Below are 19,891 nucleotides of genomic sequence, written 5' to 3'. Positions count from 1 at the left end.
CTTTCCTTAGACACAACAGACAAAACAGTTTTGTTAAATAAATTCACACAGAAGTAATAAAAAGGTTTGTTTTCAAGAAATAGTTCTAGCATATCCATGATAATCATACTGAAAAATAGTACATATGCTTTTCTTCAGGATTAATAAATGCCATGTGCCAGTTTTATAGTCACTGCCATATTTGCACATTTTCCTCTGACACATTTGCAAGATAATGACAACCAAAGGGCATGATGACTGGAATAATTCCAGTAAATCCACAATGTCCAGTGAGATTCATAAAATTGAATGGCTGTTTTCAGTCCCATCTGGATTGACATGGAAATGCATGCCCAGATAGTTGTATCGTCCCCAGAAATAACAGTCTGGTAAGTCACCCTCTTGGTCTTCTGAAACAGAGCTGCAGAAGGCAGGGCATTCTTCATGAGACCAATGGCCCCCTCTTCTCAGTAATTGTTCACACATCTGATTTGGTTATAATCCTGGTCAATGTGGAAAAAATAAATTTTTATGTACCACAGTTTTCCTAAACTCCCTCAGCAGACCTAGATGGTTAAATATCCAATGGAACTATGTTCCATTAATTATGATAATTCTTGGTATAAACATTTAAACTAAATCCTTGTATATAATTATTTGTCACATGCATGCCAAAAAAAAAAAAAAAAGAGAGAGAGAGAAATCCTCAAAATAAAAGCAGTACTTAACATATAAAGATTAAGCAATTTGTACCACAGTTCTTTGGAATGGTGTATCTCAGACCCCCAAACTGAAGATTTTCATTTTTCTTTTCCCCTCTCCTTAAATGAAATTACTATTTTAAAAATAAACAAGAATTATAATGCTTATTTCAGAAAAGTCACAAAATAAAGACAAGCAAAAGGAAAAACATTTAAAAATACCCATAATTCCATTAATATAGAGATGAACACAGTGAACATGAGATCATGACCTGAGCTGAAATCAAGAGTCGGATGCTTAACAGACTGAGCCACCCAGGCACCCCAAGATACTTTTGTTTCAGATACTCTACAGTTTTTGCGACTGTGCAAGATTTATTAGTTCAAGATCTATGGAGAACTGGCAGAGATTAGGAATGAGAATTACCAATTAAACAGTAATTTATGGGGTGCCTGGGTGGCTAAATCGGTTAAGTGACTACCTTCGGCTCAGGTCATGATCAACAGGGAGCCTGCTTTTCCCTCTCCCTCTGCCCCTGCCCCCTGCAGTCCAAAAGTCATTAGGTGCGTCAGGCAATATGGACGTCCACACCAAGGGGTTGGGTGAACCGTACTGTCTTAAAGCTGATAAGACGGGCAGAGTGTGTAAAAAATAGGGAGGCAACAATAGAATAACTGAAACTAAATAGTTAAAGCAAAGGTTGCTTCTGGGGAACGGGATGGGTGAGGATGCACTGGATGTAAGATTTCATTATCATAAGCTCTCTTTCATACCTGTGCTCTCCAATTTGGGTTAACCATTAGCCATGTATAGCTCCAGAGCACTTGCCATGTATGTAACTAGTTCTTAGAGATTTGCTGTCTTCTGAATTTCTAAGACTTTGTATGAAAAGAGAATTTAAAGAATCTCAAGAAATGTTTTACACTGTTTACATGCTGCAATGATATTTTATGTACTAGGTTCAAAAAAATCAATTATTAAAATAAATCTCAGTTTTTTTTCTTTCTTTTTAATCTAGCTCCCAGAAAACTTTACTTTTTATTTTTTTATTTTTTAAAGATTTTATTTATTTATTTGTCAGAGAGAGAGAGCACAAGCAGGGGGAGCGGCAGGCAGAGCAGGCAGAGGGAGAAGCAGGCTCCCCGCTGAGCAAGGAGCCCCATGCGGGACTCAATCCCAGGACCCTGGGATTATGACCTAAGCTGAAGGCAGAAGCTTAACTGACTGAGCCACCCAGGCATCCCCTCCCAGGAAACTTTAAATTACACATGTGGCTCACATTACAGTACAACACTAAATCTTACAAACCACTTGATGTATTTACATGTGTGACTTCAATGAAAAGATACGACCACTACTAACAACAAAATAATAAACTAAAATCAACTCTAGCCCATACCACCTCTGAATTGCTGCAAAATCTTAATTAACAAGATTCAAATCAGTGACGTGTAGTTGTACTGTAGTAACGGCAAGGTTTGGGGCTAATTCAGTGCTGAGGCTATAGTGCAGCTTCAAGAATATGTAACTTTAGTCTGGAACTGCTTGGCAGGAGTTTGCTCCCTGGTCTCTTAGAAAACTGGAAATATGGGGTGCTGGTACTTAATATTGTACCTAAGTCGGAAAAGCATGTGATGCTTGATCTTGGGGTCATGAGTTTGAGCAAGTAAATAAACTGCAAAAAAACCTATAGTAAACCCACATGAAAATAAAAGGAATAATATAATGAATTCCTATTTCAAGCTGCAGTAATTTTATATTTTGCCCAATCTTGTTTTGATATCCTGTCACTTTTCTACCTCTCTAGCAGTATTTCAGAGTATACCCCAGACATCACGTTATTTAACCAATACCTCAGTACACATTTCTAAGGATATATTTATTTTAATGTAAATACTATGATGCTGTTATACACAAAATAATTCCTTAATATATCTAAAATTTCTCCGATTTTTTTCGAAGTTGTCATCTTAAAGATTCAAATGTGAATCCAGACAAGGACTTCACATTGCATTTGATTCTTATACCTTTCAATCACTTTTATTCTACATCAAACAGTTCATTCTTCTTTCTATCCTTCTTTTATGGCACCAATTTATTAACAAAATCAGTCATTTGCCCTGTACTATGTCCCATTCTTGACGTTCTGGATTTGGCTGATATTTCCTGGTGGTATCATTTCCCCTATAAACTTCCCTTTATTTCCTGTACACTTGTAGTTAAATCAAACTGTTTTCAATTTGTGAGAGATTTAACCTCTTCTGTCTTATAGTATCTATTCTTTGCAATGAATTAACCTCCTCCCAAGCATCGAGGTTACCATTTACATACCATAGGGAAAATAGTTTTCTGGAGTGCTTACTTCTTCCACAGAACCTCAGTTGGGAAACACCTAGAAGCTTCATTGGATTCAGGTTACTTCCTACTCAGTCACATAATAGCAAATGTCCTGCTTTTAGTGTTGCTAAGATCAATCAGTGGATTCAGGTATATCAATCTGATCTTTCCATTATTTAGTTTCCCCAACAACTTTTTACCTAATCATTTGAGTATCTATTATTATTGCCTAGATCTATTAATTTTATTAGGGGTGGCAAAATCATGTTGCAATTTTATCATGCCTCTTTGTTCTTTATAAAAAGAAATTTTTTAAAAGATTTTATTTATGTGACAGACAAGTGGGGGGGGTGGCAGGCAGAGAGAGAGAGAGGGAGAAGCAGGCTCCCTGCTGAGCTTGTCCCTCTGCCTGTCACTTTTCCCTTCTTGTGCACTCTCTGACAAATGAATAAATAAAATCTTAGTTAAAAAAAAAACAAAACAACTTCCTTCAAGGAAGAATAAGATAAAAATGGCGACAGGGAAGCAAACCATAAGAGATTCTTAACCCACAGGGAACAGGGGTGCCTGAGTGGCTCTGCCAGTTAAGCGGCTGCCTTCGGCTCAGGTCATGATCCCAGGGTCCTGGGGTTGAGTCCCACATCAGGCTCCTTGCTCAGAAGGAGTCTGCTTCTCCCCCTCCCTCTGTGCTCGCTCTTGTAAATAAATAAAATCTTAAAAACTAAAACTACAGGGAACAACATGAGGTTGCTGGAGGGGAGGTGGGTGGGGGGATGGGGTAATTGGGTGATTGGCATTAAAGAGGGCACTTGATGTAATAAGTACTGGGTGTTATATGCAACTGATGAATCACTACATACTACCTTATGCTTCGCCACACACACAAAAAAAGAACTTTCTTCAATTATCTGGCTACCCTGAAAAACATTCATTTAAGTAAGAACACATCTTTAAAAAAAAAAAAAAGAAAGAAAGAAAGGGGGTGCTTGGCTGGTGCAGTTATGGGCCTGACTCCTGGTTTCAGGTCAGGTCATGATCTCAGGGTATTGAGACTGAGCCCTCCATCAGGCTCCCCACTAGTGCGGAGTCTACTTAAGACTGTTTCTCTCCTTCTTCCTACCCCCCCCCCAGATGTACTCGCTCTAAAATAATACTTCTTAAAAAAAAAAAAAAGAACATGTCTTTACTATATGGATATATCAATTTTTATAATGAGTTGGTGCTCTAGCAATTGCCAATGATCATCAGTGAGGATTCTTTTGCATCATTTTGAACTCATGATTTGTAAAAATTATAGGTGTTTAAATCCACTGCAAATATTCTTTCTGATGCTGTACTGCCCCAACACACTTTCAGTGGTCAGCTTAATAGTTTCTATATATTGTGTACTCATAATAAATACACATCATTCATATAACCATGTGTGGAAATACCTCTTTCATGTTGATGACTACTGTATTCTTATAATCTCATTATCATTTCAGTAGCTCTCCTCAATTTACTTTAAAAGCAGCTATTCCAAGACACTCCCCCACCCCAACTTGCACACAATATTAGGCACTCAAGAGATATCAATGAGATAAAGAATTTTACCTCAAAATTTTGTGCAACACAGATTTCTCTTTTGGGAGTGCAGATAATCTGGCTTCTGCCCACCTCTCCAAACATTCTTGCTTCTCCCCCCTCCCATGCCTCAGCCACACAAGCATCTTTTCTGTTCCTCAAACATGCCATACTTGCTTCTTTCTCAGAACTTTCATATCTATTTTTTTCCCTCTGACTGAAACCAATCCCCTATTTGGCTGGTAGCTTCTCATCCTTCAGTTCTCTGCTAAAATGAATCTTTCCTGACAACCAATATAGTTTCCCCACCATTTTATATCATTTCATCCTTTTTTCTTTCATAGAACTTAACATTATTTTGTACACAGGAAAATGCTTACTTTTTCGAATTGTCCTTCTGCACAGGATTATAGAGATCCATGGGGGAGCAAGAACCATGCTACTTTTACTCACCCAGCAACGTATAACCCAAAATGAGCTTTCAAGTAATTATTGAATAAATGTAGAATTATGTAGATGGATAGGGCATGGAACACCAATTCCAAACACCACAGTCTCAAAGAAACTCCCCTGAGGTCAATAGTAGACACTTTTTCAGGCAGAGTTCCTATTTAAACCTTTTGAAATAATGTACAAGAAACCCCAGTACCACAGTATCTTCCTACAGGATGGCCTTACTTACATCTAATCTAAAAAGGACAGCTTTTTTTTTTTTTTTTAAAGATTTTATCTGAGATAGAGAGAGAGAGAGAGCATGAGAGGGGGGACGGTCAGAGGGAGAAGCAGACTCCCCGCTGAGCGGGGAGCCTGATGCAAGGTTTGATCCCAGGAATCCTGGGACTCTAGGATCATGACCTGAGCCGAAGGCAGATGCTTAACCGACTGACCACCCAGGCACCCCAAAAGGACAGTTTTCTTACCATTGAGTTAGGTTGCAGATAACTTTGCTGGGATTTTAGTGTGCTATGTAAATGGTATCTGATTTTCCAAACCAACTATTATAAGCGATTTTTAAATAAATAACATAGAAATGGTTTTGTATATTCTAATTTAGCAAGCTGCTGATCTTATGAAGCAGAATGTAGTGTATTTGCAAGGTAAGCCAAACAACAGAAAAGCAATTTCAATTTTAACACTGATTTTAAACAAAACATAAATGATAAACATTTCCAAATAATTAGCAAAAATAATTTAGAAAACTGGAATATCCTAGGAGAATATAATTATGTTTTATCTTCATTATTCATCACTTAGTTTTTTTTTTTTTTCTTTTTAAAGGTTTTATTTATTTATCTGAGAGAGAGAATGGGAGACAGGGAGCATGAGAGGGGAGGGTCAGAGGGAGAAGCAGACTCCCCGCCGAGCAGGGAGCCCGATGTGGGACTCGATCCCGGGACTCCAGGATCTTGACCTGAGCCGAAGGCAGTCGCTTAACCAACTGAGCCACCCAGGTGCCCCCACTTAGTTTTTTCAAACAAAATAAAACAAAACCCCTAATTCTGGCTCAAGGGGGAAATCAGAAATAAATTCATGCTGGCTTTTATTTTTATTTTTTTAAGAAGTTTATTATTATTATTTTTTAGAGAAACAAAGAGAGGGAGTGTGAATGGGGAGGGGCAGAGGGAGAAGAGAGAGAATCCCAAACAGGCTCCACATTCAGTGCAGAGGACTCTCTGTGGGGCTCAATCCCACGAACCTGACATCACAACCCGAGCAGAAATCAAGAGTGAGATGCTCAACTGACTGAGCCACGCAGGCACCCCCGTGCTGGTTTTTAAGTATGATGACTCAAGAGCTTTGATAAACTACCCAGTGATAACTCTCAGGTCACAATAAACTCACCTATTTTGTCTTGAAGCTTCTCTTCTCATTCTTTTAGGAGGAACTGGACAATCTGTCATTTCAACCTTTGCTGGATGGCGCAATGAGTCATTACACTTACGTGTGGGAGTCATACCTATAAAGACAGAAAATGTTGAAAATGAACTTTTAAAAGACTGGGATTATTATAAGAAAAGCAAATCTATCTTCATTTATAGAAAACGAATTAATAATACTGAGAATCCTTCCTACTATTCCTGCTAAGAGAAGACCTTACAACCACTTATCAGGTGACTTGGAGGACAAGAGTGTCGACTTAAGTCATGGATCATTCACCCTCTTTCTTCTTGGAGTTGAACTCTAATCATAAATATCTGTCTTCATGCAAAGAAAGTAGAAGTAACAAAAAGAAGCCATAAACCTAGTTTTTGCTCAATTAGTTTCAGATTTTTCTCTTGTTCATCAAGTTCTTGTTTTTTCTTCTTCATATCAGGAGTGTGAAGGTACTCTAACTGACGGTTAAGGTCCTCGATCACACTGTTCAACTTGTTCACAGCAGTACGATACTGTTGAAGAAGATCTGCAAAGAAACCAAAGATGTCTGATTAAAACGACTGATACGTATCAAGTCAGTGTTTGAGGAAAGAAGAATTAGCAACACTGGGTATTATATTATAGTAACATGTGGGATCTACTTCTAAAGCCACAAGACTTTGGTTCAGTGTAAACAGACAAAATAAAAATGCAGTTTAGACCCTAGCACAAAACCAGTGCTTGCTAAATTTTAATTTTCTTCAATTGCTTGACTTCAATAGATTTCTGTGTCAGTAAAGTGTTTTCTATGTAAAAGTGCTCTGTGAATTGGATCACTCTCTCAATGTTTACATTCTATCTGATATTCATTATTCAATGTAATTCCATACAGACAAGTTGAGGGAGGGTGGCAAATGCATTAAATATAGTACGGCTAGAGGTGCCTGGTTCAGTTCAGTTGGAGCATGTGACTCTTGATCTCGGGGTCATGTTGTGCAGGAGGATGCACAAGGCCCCCGCAAGGAAGAGGGACCCGTCTGCATCGTGGTCAGGGTCCTGGCAGAGGGTGGCCCCAGCCTTGGGTGCAGATGGGCTGGAGCACAGCCCCTCTGCTGATGGCAGACGGCCCTGGGATGGGAGCGTATGGGGCCTGAGCACCTCCTGTGTCCCTTCACATTTTCTGCTCCCAAGAAGCCTGGAAAGTGGGGATCACTAGCCCCATTTTACACGCGGCAGGGAAAGGAGGCTTGGAGCCATGAAGCCAGTTGCTCCAGGCCACACCGTGCTTGCCCAAGACAGGATTTGAACCCTGTCTATCCAGACTGAGCCTGGCTCCTGCCCTCCTAGCAAGCCCTTCGGATCAGCTTCAGCTCCTAGTCGACCACTGCTCACTTCGGGTGTCGTCTAAGACTCGGGGTCTGTGCACAGATCATTGGCAGCATTCACAACCCCCTTCCTCTCTATATTAGCTGTGGCAGGGTGGGACTTCAGTCGGTCTCCCGTGGCTCAGTTTACCCATCGGCAAAACAACTGCACTAAGACCTGCATCCTGGATGTGCAGGTGGAACGGTAGCAGAGGGGCAAGGACCCCAGCCCTGGGCCTGAGACCCAGGAGGTGCTCCCTCAATGCCGACTGCTGTCATGAGGATTGTTGATGGGGTGCCCTGGCGTCACCAAGACACATCCCCTCATGTCCTATCAGCTGGGTCAGAGCTTCCCGCCAACCACACTCGAGCCCCCCAGGCTGCTTCAGCAACAGCTGTTTGCTTACCCCCCAGATTCCTCCCTGGGAGCTCTTGAACTACTTCATTGGAAAGAAGAATAAAAATTAAAAACAAAAGCCCTGATGAACACAGGATCCCCTTCACAGAGGGTCATAAAGGCATGCTGAGCCCCAGACCATGGGTCACGGTGCCGGTTTTGCTGGAACTGTCACCCATGAGGGCCTGTCAGGGCCCCTCTGTGCTCCCTCCTCCCTTGGGAGGAACCAGGGCCTGATTAATAGCTTAACTGCACTTAATTCCCTGTGGAATCATTAAACACAGTCTGTTTCATTAAACAGATCCTGGACAAAAAAAAAAAAGTTGCTACTGTCTATCTTGTGCATAAAATATGAACCTGTTAGTGCTGCGTTTAATGGGAAATATTTAACATTCCATCTTTCTGCTTATAAATAACAGGACCACTGTCTATTAAAGTGCTTGAATATACTAATTTGAGTATTTAAAGGTGGAAGACCCTCATAACTTATTAAGAAATAGGACATCAGACTCATCACTATAGAGAATAAACTGATGGTTACCAGAGGGGAAGGGGGTGGGCGGATGGGTTAAATAGCGATGGGGATTAAAGAAGACACTTGGAATGAGCACTGGTGTTGTCTGTAAGTGTTGGATTACTATACTGTACACCCAAAACTAGTATTACACTGTATGTTAACTAGAATTTAAATAAAAACTTAAAAAAAAAAGGATATCAAGCTCTAATGGCCTGAAGTTTTGTGCGTTATCTTCTGAAGAAGTACAGCATCATTGATCTATGGGTCTGGACATAATTTTGTAACTCGTTCACATACAAAATAAGTATTGTTTTGCAGTGTTTTACTATGTAAAGAATGCACTTCACTATGTAAAGAATGAACTATGTAAAGTAAGAAAACATTACATTACTATGAAATTAGAAGTACCACATCAGACTAGAAAACTAATATTTTTTCTAGATACCTTTAAAAGTTCTCAAAAAGTCATAAAGAATTAAGGATCATAAGGACCTTGTCATTGCTTAGTTATATACAGAATTTGTATTTAAATATATGAATATATTTATGAGCATACACAGATGTACATGAGTATTTGCTCGCTCATCAGAATGCTAGTTCTTTTCCAAACTCTGTTGTTGACCATTAAAAAGTGTAGATTTCATCTTATATTTCATGTTATATCTAATATACTCAGACTCTTAATTTCTTCCATAGTTTTATATGTAAACTAGTGTGTACGGTGAATATTTGGTGTTTGTATGTCCTTTCCCATGCATATTGATCATCTCTGTGTGTGACCAGAGTGTCAAAGGGCCAGATAGCAAAATTTGAGGCTTTGTGAGCCAAGAGGCAAAATTGAGGGTATTATGAGGGTATTTATACATTTAGAATGTAACCATTTAAAACTGTATAAAGCATTCTTGTCCACTAATTTGCTGACCCCTGATTTAGAGTACAATCATTGCATTTAATATTTACTGTCTAATAAATCAGACAAAAAATAGTCTCAAACCTGAATACTATAATACATTTTTAGACATAGTAATTTACAGAAAGTTAAGCTTTTTGAAAATTCAGTATTTTATCAAGGGTGCGTTTTTGAAAGCTTTAAGGTAATGATCATATCTGTTGGAAGCAGTGATTTTCTAGCAGTACTATATTTTTAAATTTTTTAAGTAATCTCTATGCACAACATGGGGCTCAAACTCACAACCCTGAGATCAAGACTTGCATCCACCAACTGAGCCAGCCAGGCACCCTTTAGCAGCTTAACTTAATATACTCTATTAACCCCCAATTTTTTGTACATGAAATGTAACTTCTACTTACTATGGTGTCTATAAAAGTCTTTCCTAACTCATTTAATAGAATTTTGCCAAAGAGAAAAAAAATTCAAAATTCACAATTAATTTTGTTTGTAAACAATTTTGAATCATTTCAGACATTTATATGTTGTCTGAAAATTTCAATTCAATTACCTGGGCAAAAAACATGAAGCTTTACTGTGAACACAGAAAATACTTTAAAAAATTAATTTATACGAAGGAGAGAAAGCTCAAAATACAACGCATTAATTTCTGTATGATACATATTAAAGAAAGAGATTATTTCAATGTATCCTGACGAATGACCATGTAAGCAAAGCTACTAAAAATAATATAAAGGAACTGAAAGTATATCTGAAGGGCTGGTATTAGGCAGTATTTAAAGTTTGCTCAGAAGGCAGCAGCAGCTTTTTTACTACTAGAAGATTCAAGCAGTAAGCAGACTTTACTAAATATTTAGGTCTCTTCAAACTTTTATGTTCTACATGATTCTAAGAACTTTATTAGGCAAAACCTGATAAGCACTTATGAGTAGGAGGAGGAAAAAAGGGAAAATATACTAGAACGCCTGATTTATTCCAAAATAATCCACCTGGGGAGAGGAGGCCAGAGGCAAGTTGTGAGACAAGAGGATTATGAATGAAATAAGAGTGGCTAGATGATAGGTTCATGGGAGTTCATTGTTACTGCTTTATTTATTTCCATAATAAAGCAAAACAAAATATCACTGCCCTGAAAACTACAGCACTTAACTAATCTTGGTCACTACTTCTAAAAACACTAAGAATGGTTTTACTTAATATACAACAACAACAACAACAAAATAAATCAATAGTAATAACTGAGAGGTTAAGTAGAATGATGGTATAATAATCTCTAAGCTGGCCACACATATAATACATATTTGGAATATATGGATATAATAAAAGTGTTAAAGAGTTTGATGATGTCACAATAATAAGCTATACATTAACTAATTATTGGTTATTTTAAAAGGATTTTCTTTTCTTCAGTTGCTATTAACAACTTTCTTCTTTCGTATCTTGGCTTCTACAATGTCCAGAGTTATTTTAATGCTTTTTCTTAAGAAGTATTTCTACCTATACGATCTCTATAAAAAACTTGGAATAATATAGAAAAGGAAGATTGGGGGAAAAAAATCAGTAGGTCTATCATCTTGTTTTTCATTCCACAAAGTTTGCAGGTTTAATTTTTAACATATAACATATTTGCATTTATATGTTCTAACCACTTTCAACATTGTAATAGGCATTTCCCAGATTCTAAATTCAATTAAAGCATTTAACATTTCTAATGTTTAGCTTGAAAAACAGTGCTATTTTCAATATTCATGTGAGTAAAAAAAAAGTCTTGTCTGTATGTCGGATGGTTTATTTAAGCATGTTCCCCAGAAGATCAATTACTCGTTCAAAGAACATGAGTATTAAAAACAATTAGAACCTTTTCTGATTATAAAAAATGACACACACTGTTGATTCAGATCCGGAAAAATATATAGAAAAGGATAATGGAGAAGAAAATTACCTTAATTATGTAATCCAGAAATAAAACAATTTTCTTTCTACTCTTTCACTTCGCCGTGCAAATGAATACATATATTGTTCCAAACTTGGGAAAGTTCTCTAACCTTTGTGAGCCTCAACATCCTCATCTATCAAATGAGGAGAGCAGCAGTAAATGAAATCATTCCAGTGACAAGCTTTACAAAGTATCCAATACATAAGTAAGCCTTCAAATATTAACTATTATTCCACTGACAATTGCTTATTTATCATCTATTTTTCTATAATCTTTTTTTCTTGATTTTTAAAGGTTGTTTTAATAGTAGGGCTATAACACCTATGTCTACCATATGTTGCAATTTTCTTCCAGTTTGTCATTTGCCTTTCTGCTTTCTCTTCACGGTGCTTTAAAATTTTATGCAAACTTAAAAAAATTAACTACGAAATATTTTCTTTGCTCATTTATTCTAGTACTTCTATATCAAAAAACTCTTCTAATTCCAGATAGAGTCATCAAGGAAGTTCTTTCTGAAGGTAGAACACTAAAGTACAGACCGGAAAGAAAGAAGTCAGCTATACATACATCTGGGGGCAAAATCATTGTAGATAAAGCCATTAACTATTCCTTTTAATATTAAACTCATTTCTATTTAACTATGCCAAGAACTTCCTGAACATAGCTGAAGAGTGGTAATATTAGTTTTCTTTTTCTGTACTATTTCATAAGATGATCTGGGTATTCTCCATATTTACATTATGCAACAATTTATATTTAAAATTTACTTTAAAAAACTGTAAGGATGAACTTCTTGAACACTTCCTCTGGTAATGGTCTATGTAAGCTTTATGCCTTATTTAAAGCAATTTTGTTTGCAATTTTCTATAATTTAGTCCATTTTATTTGGAGATGCTAAATGTATTTATAATATTATAGAAATCTAAGAAATCTCTGAGTAGATGCTCTGAGCCAATATTCCTCTTGTATTTGTTCTTGCCCAAAGACCATCTCTAGGAATTATATATTCAGTACAAGGTTTTTCTTTTTTCTAATTCATTTGGTTGTACTGTTTCTTGAAATAGCGTTTCCCCTGACATTTGACTTGAATGATTAGTATATTTACTTTCTCATTTAATAATAAAAGCATTCAGCTTATAGATTTGATATTTGATCTCAGCTGTCATGTCTCCTAAGTCTAATTCGTGATGCTCATTTAAACTTTTTCTTTTTTGATGAAATACTTTTTTCTAAATGTCCGCTATTTGGGGTAGTTACTTTGGGAGGAAAGGAATAGTTATTTTTAGAGTTCCATTACATTATGCTACAAAATGTACCCTAGGTAGAATGTGCTTAAAATTTGTAGTCTTATTGTAGCTGAGTAGCAATTTGACCCTTTGAAATTATGACCAATTTTTGTGACATATGCTATAAATACCTAAGAAAGTACTGGTAATGCAACTTATTAGGTGATAATTCCTTATGTTTTTGACTAATAACCTGTCGTTGAAAAATAGTTCCTCAAAACAATGTTTCTATCTCTATTATTACAATAAGTTTACAAATTTTGGTTCTGTATTTTATTGCATCAAGTTTATTAAGTTTTGTACCTATAGTGTGGAATACATCTTTTATCAAAATGAATTTATCTTTGCACTTTTAGTGCCTTTGCCTTGAGGTTAGTTAGCTTTCGCATTAACACTTGTTACTGATGATTTCTTCTATTTAATGTTTACATGATATTTTTGTTAATTCTTTATTTCACTTTATTTTTTTAAGATTATATTTATGTATTTGACAGAGACAGCGAGAGAGGGAACACAAGCAGGGGGAGTGTGAGAGGGAGAAGCAGGCTTCCCGTGGAGCAGGGAGCCCAATGAGGGGCTCAATTCCAAGACCCTGGGATCATGACCTGAGCCGAAGGCAGATGCTTAATGACTGAGCCACCCAGGCACCCCTCTTCATTTCACTTTATATTTTGTTTAGGAGATTCCTTGTAAAGAACATAAAGGAGTGTCATAGACACAACCTTTACATAAGAGATTCCTGATCATGTGGCACTGTGCATGTCATTTAAATTCCCATAGTTTCTCTTGTTAATCACTTCATCTAACTTTTTTATACTTTCTGACATATATTAAGCACCCAACAAATGACAAATGACAAAATTTTTGTATGTCCTGGGACTAGATCTTTTAAATATAAGTCTTTGCTTTCTAGTGAAAAAATTTCATGTATTTACATGTTATTCAAGATCTTATTTTTAATCACCTTATTTTATAACCTGTACATACTCATTTTTTCATCTTATGCTCTGATTTTTTGCTGGTATCTCATATCAAATACTGTAATGCAAAACACTGTAGGAATAATTACTTAGAAGACACTATGCTTTTAATTGTGTTAATAGTAGACAATTTTTGTGGTGATAGTCTAGTTTAAAATTGCTTTTTCTCTGCAACCAATCCCATGATATGCAAGAAAGGTTTCTCAAAGCTCTCTTCTATCTGATCTTTACTATGGCCAGCTGACTAAGGAGGGAATTTCCCTCTCCTAGGAGTTGTAGAGTCTGAGCATGTTAAAAAATGCAAACTGAAGTCTCGGTGCAAGGAACTCAAGGTTGCTGAATGTCACAGAATTATCCTTGATTTTGTTTTGGCTGTTTCCAATCTTTGAATCTATGATTTCTCCCAATTTTCTGCCAGTACATTCCTGTTTTGCTTAAAGTGGTCAGGGCTGGTTGCTACTGCTTACAACCAAAAGTATTTTATACATTTCAATAATCTTGAATGATCTCATTTAATTTTTTAAATAGTTTAATATTTGAGGTTTTTTTTTTTTAAAGATTTTATTTACTTGACAGAGAGAGACACAGCGAGAGAGGGAACACAAGCAGGGGGAGTGGGAGAGGGAGAAGCAGGCTTCCCGCTGAGCAGGGAGCCCAATGCGGGGCTCGATCCCAGGACCCCGGGATCATGACCTAAGCCAAAGGGAGATGCTTAATGACTGAACCACCCAGGTGCCCCAATATTTGAGGTTTTTGAAAAAGATCTGAGAGAGAGAGACTGTGCATGCACTGGGGGAGGGTCAGAGGGAAAGAATCCCAAGCGGACTCCCTGCTGCATACAGAGCCCAATTTAGGGGTTCAATCTCAGGACCCTAAGATCATGACCTGAGCAGATATCAAGAGTTGGATGCTCCACCAACTGAGCCACCCAGGTGCCCCTAATGAATGAGTTCTTAATGCTGAATCATTAGTCTGCATGTATAGTATTTTTGAAGATATTTACCAGGAAGGATATGTAACTTTTATTTTTGAAATCCTTGCATTGTTTCTTAACATTACATATTTGATAACCCAACAAGGGCACAAAAATCTTTTATTAAATGTTTTCTTCCCAAAGATCTATAGATAATACTTCACACTGCTATACTAACATTCAGATGCCCAGGGAAATTGCAAATTGTCAGTATGACAGCTGTGCATTTTTAAAGTTCCACAGGTAATTCTTTTTGGCTTGGGAACCACTGCCATAAACTGTAGTGCTAGACTGATATGGGTTGAGGCTTTTTATGTTGATTCACTAGCCCTAAGTGAATTGTTTTTTCTGATTTTTTATAATCAGTTTGTTTAGATGTTCACTTATGGTCTACAGAGATTTTTGTATGCATTCACTGCCATCATAAGCAGAAGTATGAGTCTTTATATTATATACAATTTTAATTTTCTGTATATTATGATGTTTTGACATCTTAAAACCTTTCTGGCTGGGTAAAGGCTGCCCCTTATGGGGCTAGCCAATCAATAGTAGACAATTTTTGTGGTGATAGTCTAGTTTAAAATTGCTTTTTCTCTGCAACCAATCCCATGATATGCAAGAAAGGTTTGCAAACTAACCAATCCAGAGCCAAACGTCTTCTATCTGGCTTGTGCACCCCAAGAAGCAGTATTCCTTTGTCTTAAACATCATCCTTTGCCTAGAGCCCATACCTATAAGCCCAAAGCCCACTGAAATTATTCAAACTAGTCAATCCTAAACTGTTTGCCTGTCATGCCTTGCCTTTCCTATGGAAACCTCAATAAAGGCTATGGCCTAAGCACTCTCCTTGCTCTTATCTTCTGCCTCCTCACCACATTCGTTTTTTTTCCATGTGGCCCTGAGTGGTGTGGTATGCCTCCTGTCTCTAAGACCTGTAAGTATACTACACTTTGTTTTTCTGAGCCTCTCTCCTGGGTCTCCTCTTAACAGCTGCAACTGACTGACCATATCATAAAAGAACACAAAACAACCTTCTTTCAACATCTTTCCCAACTATTACTTTAAATATTGCTGGTGGCTGAAGTAATAATCCCAAGCCGAACACAATCCAAGTTCCTTAAACAGTAGAATAAAGAAATAAACTACAGTATATTTATACGATGGAATATTATCCTGCCATGAAAATGAACAACTATATACACAGTGTTGCATGAACAAAGTCAGATATACAAAAAAGTATGCATTGCATGATTCCATTTACATAAGGTATGAAAACAGACATGCTGTTTTAAGTCAAGGAAGTTATGCTTTCAAGAGGGGACTGGGCAGGGACTGGAAGAGTGCATGAGAGACTTTCTGCAGGGTCGATCATGTTCTATTCCTTAATACAGGGGCAGTGCTTATTTTGTGAAAATCTACCAAGCTCTTTATGTACTGTACTCTTTTCTCTATGTATACTATACTTTAATAAAAGTTAAGAAAATATGATACACAGATACAAGAGAATATTATTCAGCCTAAAAAGAAAGGAAATTCTGACATATGCCATTATGCCCAGTGAAATAAGCCAGTCACAAAAGGACAAATACTGTATGATTCTACTTTTAAGAGGTGCTTAGAGTAGTCAAAAAATTTTTTAAAGTTAACAATGACAACAAACTACTTTCTTGCTACAAAAGTAGATACCCAAGTATATTAGAACTATATAAAAGTAAGAGCAAACAGACTCTTAAGTTATAGCCTGTAGGGGACCTACTGTAACGTATATGCACTTCAGAGCATAGATGGAGAGGCAATTATATTGGCTGCCTAGAAACAAGGGGACAGGCCTGCAGAAGGGAAAATGGGGGAACGAGGTCATGTCATGCACTCTAAAATTAAAGTTTAGTTGTAATCTAGATAGTTACAATTTTAATATAAAAAGAATATGATGATGTGATGAAATACTAATCTATTCAGTAAGGACAGTTTTTTTATTTCAAGATAAGAAGAATGAAAAAGAAGGAAAACCTACCTTCTATATAATTCAAAACTACCTGATATAAGAAAGTTGAAAGTACTGGACAAAAACATTGTATTCATATTTTTACTGGTTAATTTTTCATGTTAGAGTATCAATACACAAGCCCCAGACAAAGGCCTGAAATCAAATGAGAAATTGTTATTTAATTAGTTATTCAACCTACCTATTTGTTCCCCTAAGACCAGGCACTGTTTTGGTATTGGAGCTCCAAATACCATTCCCCGAAGTTTATCCATTGGAGGAGCTTTATTCTGAAGGCCCCCAAACTTTCCGTTACTTCGAATGCGATCTCCATCTCTGGTGAGCAGTGTAGGACAGTGTGTAATTTTAACAACCTATTGTAAGCAAATGAATATTGATTAGTGAGCCTATAAAATGTATCTCAGTTGTTCTAAGAAAGGGGAAATCACTTAAGGGTTCTGAGATTAGAAATGACATGATCATGCTAGTATTTTCACAAAATAAGCTAGTGAAATATAAGATGAACTGGGGTAAAAACCCAGAGGCAGCGAGATGAATTAGGTTACTTAAGTGTCAGCCTAAACTGGAATAGTGACGATGCAAAAGGAAACAGTCAAACTGATGGCTTAATTGATAAGAGGAAGGAAGAGAGAAGCCGGAGAGCTCCATGCTCTGAAAACCACAGCACTATCAACGCAGCATCACGATCTCAGTTTCCTTCTGTTAGATACAAGTTTTCCAGATGACCAAAGGAAAGCAAAAAGAGAATACGAGGCTGAAGAATACAGATGGAAAAGCACAGGGCTGAATCTTTAGAGGATAATACTATAATTTCAACTATGGGAAGAAAAAGAGCTAGTAATGTCAGATTTGGGAGGACTAGAATTATGTAGTAAAGCCTAAGTCATGGAATGGGAAGTAGGAAGGGTTAGTGAAGAATTAGACGCTTCAGAAAAGTTAGAGAATAAAAGAAAGACATTGGATTTACTATTTCATGATCTTTAAGAATGGTCTTTCAAAAAAAGTCTAGGAAACAGACAAAAATAAAATGTAAAATGAGAGAAGTGGAATTCAAGTAAGATCTTTTCACTACTCAAAATGTTAACACACACCACACTGAAAGTTGGGAGAGCTAGGGAGAAAGGTCTTCTTGTACTAATCTATTCTGGGACAGCACATCCCAAAGGAAATGTAGTAAGTATTAAAAAGCTTAATGTTTTGCATGGCCCAGCAATTCACTTCTAAGAATTTATTCTGAAGAAAAATCACAGATGTGAACAATGTGCACTAAAACACTGTTTTAATAAAAGCTATGAATGTTGCAAGTCTCAACAAGTTACATAAATTAGGATACATCCACACAATGAAATAGAACACATACATTAAATGACTGAAGAACATAATTTAATATGTAAAAATACCTAATCAATCTAATATTGGGGTTAGTCTCTGAATTTTAAAAAATATTAAATTTTATTTTTAGAAATGAAAAAGTAACAGTAGTAAATGAAAAAATGTAATAAAATCATGACTAGTATTTATTCTTTTAATATAATTTCAGAGGTACTTTTACAAATGGTTTCCCATTGAAGTGGATACTTTTTAAAAAATTTAAATGCAGGGGGTCCTGGCTAGCTCAGTCAGTAAAGCATGGGACTCCTGATCTCGCAGTTCTAAGTTTGAGCCCCATGTTGGGTATAGAGATTACTTAAAAATAAAAAAAAATCTTAAAAAGAAAATTTAAATGCAGTAAGATGCCTACTTGAAGAAAATCTGTGGTGAACTCTTTGGTGAAATCAATCTTTTTGTTTTACTATAATTTTGTTTTACTATAAACAATCACATCTTTACTTTTTTAGTTTTGGTTTGGATTTACATGTTTTCTAAAAGTGAACATTAAAAATACAAACTGGAGTCATGTACTATCCATTTATCAAGACTCAGGCAATGTTTTTAAGGATTTAATACCATCTTAAATAACATACATACTCAAATTAATTTACAGACTTGTCCATTCTCTTGTTAACAGACTGACAATATGAGTTACATGCCTCCAATAAAAAGGAGAGTTTGGCTCCCTTCTACAACAATTCTGCGAATATTACTTTAATGGACAGTTTCAACTCTCAAAGTATCCTTCAATCTTATGGTTCTAACCCTCTAAGCACTCAATTAGGACAAAAAAGGTAATAGCTTTTGCAAATTCAGTGAGTGAGCAAAAGTTCTTCAGCTCTAGGAATACCTATTCAAAAGTGCTGTGGGGACTAAGGGGAGTAAAATAAACTGAGGAGTTGACAGGTTGAAGCAGTATAAATATGAAGTATTTAGGAAGAGAAAACACTAACAAACACTACCAAAAACAATGTTACAAGGGGATACCATGAAAGCCTTTTCTCAGAAAAGCTTTAGAAAAGTACTTAACTGGTGGAATTACTAGACTTGATTCTAAACTTAGGAAGCAAAGCAATCAGTATTTGCTACACGAATTATGAGGAACAAATACTGTACCAGCCTTTTGTCACATATACTCTATTACATTCTTATTTATTTTTAAAAGAGATTTATTCATTTATTTTAGAGAGAGAGAGTGCGAGAGTGAACGAGGGCGGGGAGGAACCGAGGGAGAGAATCCTCAAGCAGACTCCATGCTGACTGTGGAGCCCGATGTGGGGCTCGATCCCATGAGCCCTGAGATCATGACCTGAGCTGAAATCAAGAGTTGGCAACTTAACTGCCTAAGCCATCCAGGTGCCCCTACATTTCTTTTTTAAAGCTATGGATTGGTGTCTTTTCATCAATTCTAAAAAGTTTTCAACTATTAGATTCTTCAGATACTGCCTTATGATCCTTTTCTCCCTCCACTCTGGCACTTTGATTAGACTTTTATTTTGTATTTGAGATTTTCACATTCTGTCCTTCAGGACTCTTAACCACCTCCTTTTCTTACTTTCCCTCTCTCTGGGCTGCAGTCTGGACAATTGTTCTGATCTACCTTCCAATTCATGAATTCTCTCTTAAGCTATTTAACCTTCCCAGAGAGCATCTTATTTTTTTTTTAATGTATATTTTCTAGTTTTAGAAGCTCTATTTATCTTTTCAAGTAAACTTG

At 36.7% G+C, this 19,891-nt stretch overlaps 1 protein-coding gene across 2 annotated transcripts in view; it reads right to left on the bottom strand.

Annotated features, from left to right (window-relative positions):
- Positions 1 to 417: 417 nt before the first annotated feature.
- Positions 418 to 19,891, bottom strand: part of SMCHD1 (structural maintenance of chromosomes flexible hinge domain containing 1) — a 139,266-nt gene continuing 119,792 nt past the window's right edge. For both annotated transcript variants that reach the window (XM_064577866.1, XM_064577867.1), the window contains 4 exons: positions 16,985 to 17,156; positions 6,824 to 6,982; positions 6,424 to 6,538; positions 418 to 482 (listed from right to left, as the gene is read on the bottom strand). In XM_064577866.1, coding sequence (XP_064433936.1) covers positions 458 to 482; positions 6,424 to 6,538; positions 6,824 to 6,982; positions 16,985 to 17,156 — 471 coding nt within the window. In that variant the 3' untranslated portion in view covers positions 418 to 457. The remainder of the gene's footprint in view (positions 483 to 6,423; positions 6,539 to 6,823; positions 6,983 to 16,984; positions 17,157 to 19,891) is intronic.

The sequence above is a fragment of the Mirounga angustirostris genome, unplaced genomic scaffold, assembly GCF_029215605.1.
Source record: "Mirounga angustirostris isolate CCGP_5_RB_7025 unplaced genomic scaffold, mMirAng1.0.hap1 SCAF_14, whole genome shotgun sequence".
NCBI classification, from domain to species: Eukaryota; Metazoa; Chordata; class Mammalia; order Carnivora; family Phocidae; genus Mirounga; species Mirounga angustirostris.
This window is presented reverse-complemented; position numbering and strand designations above follow the sequence as displayed.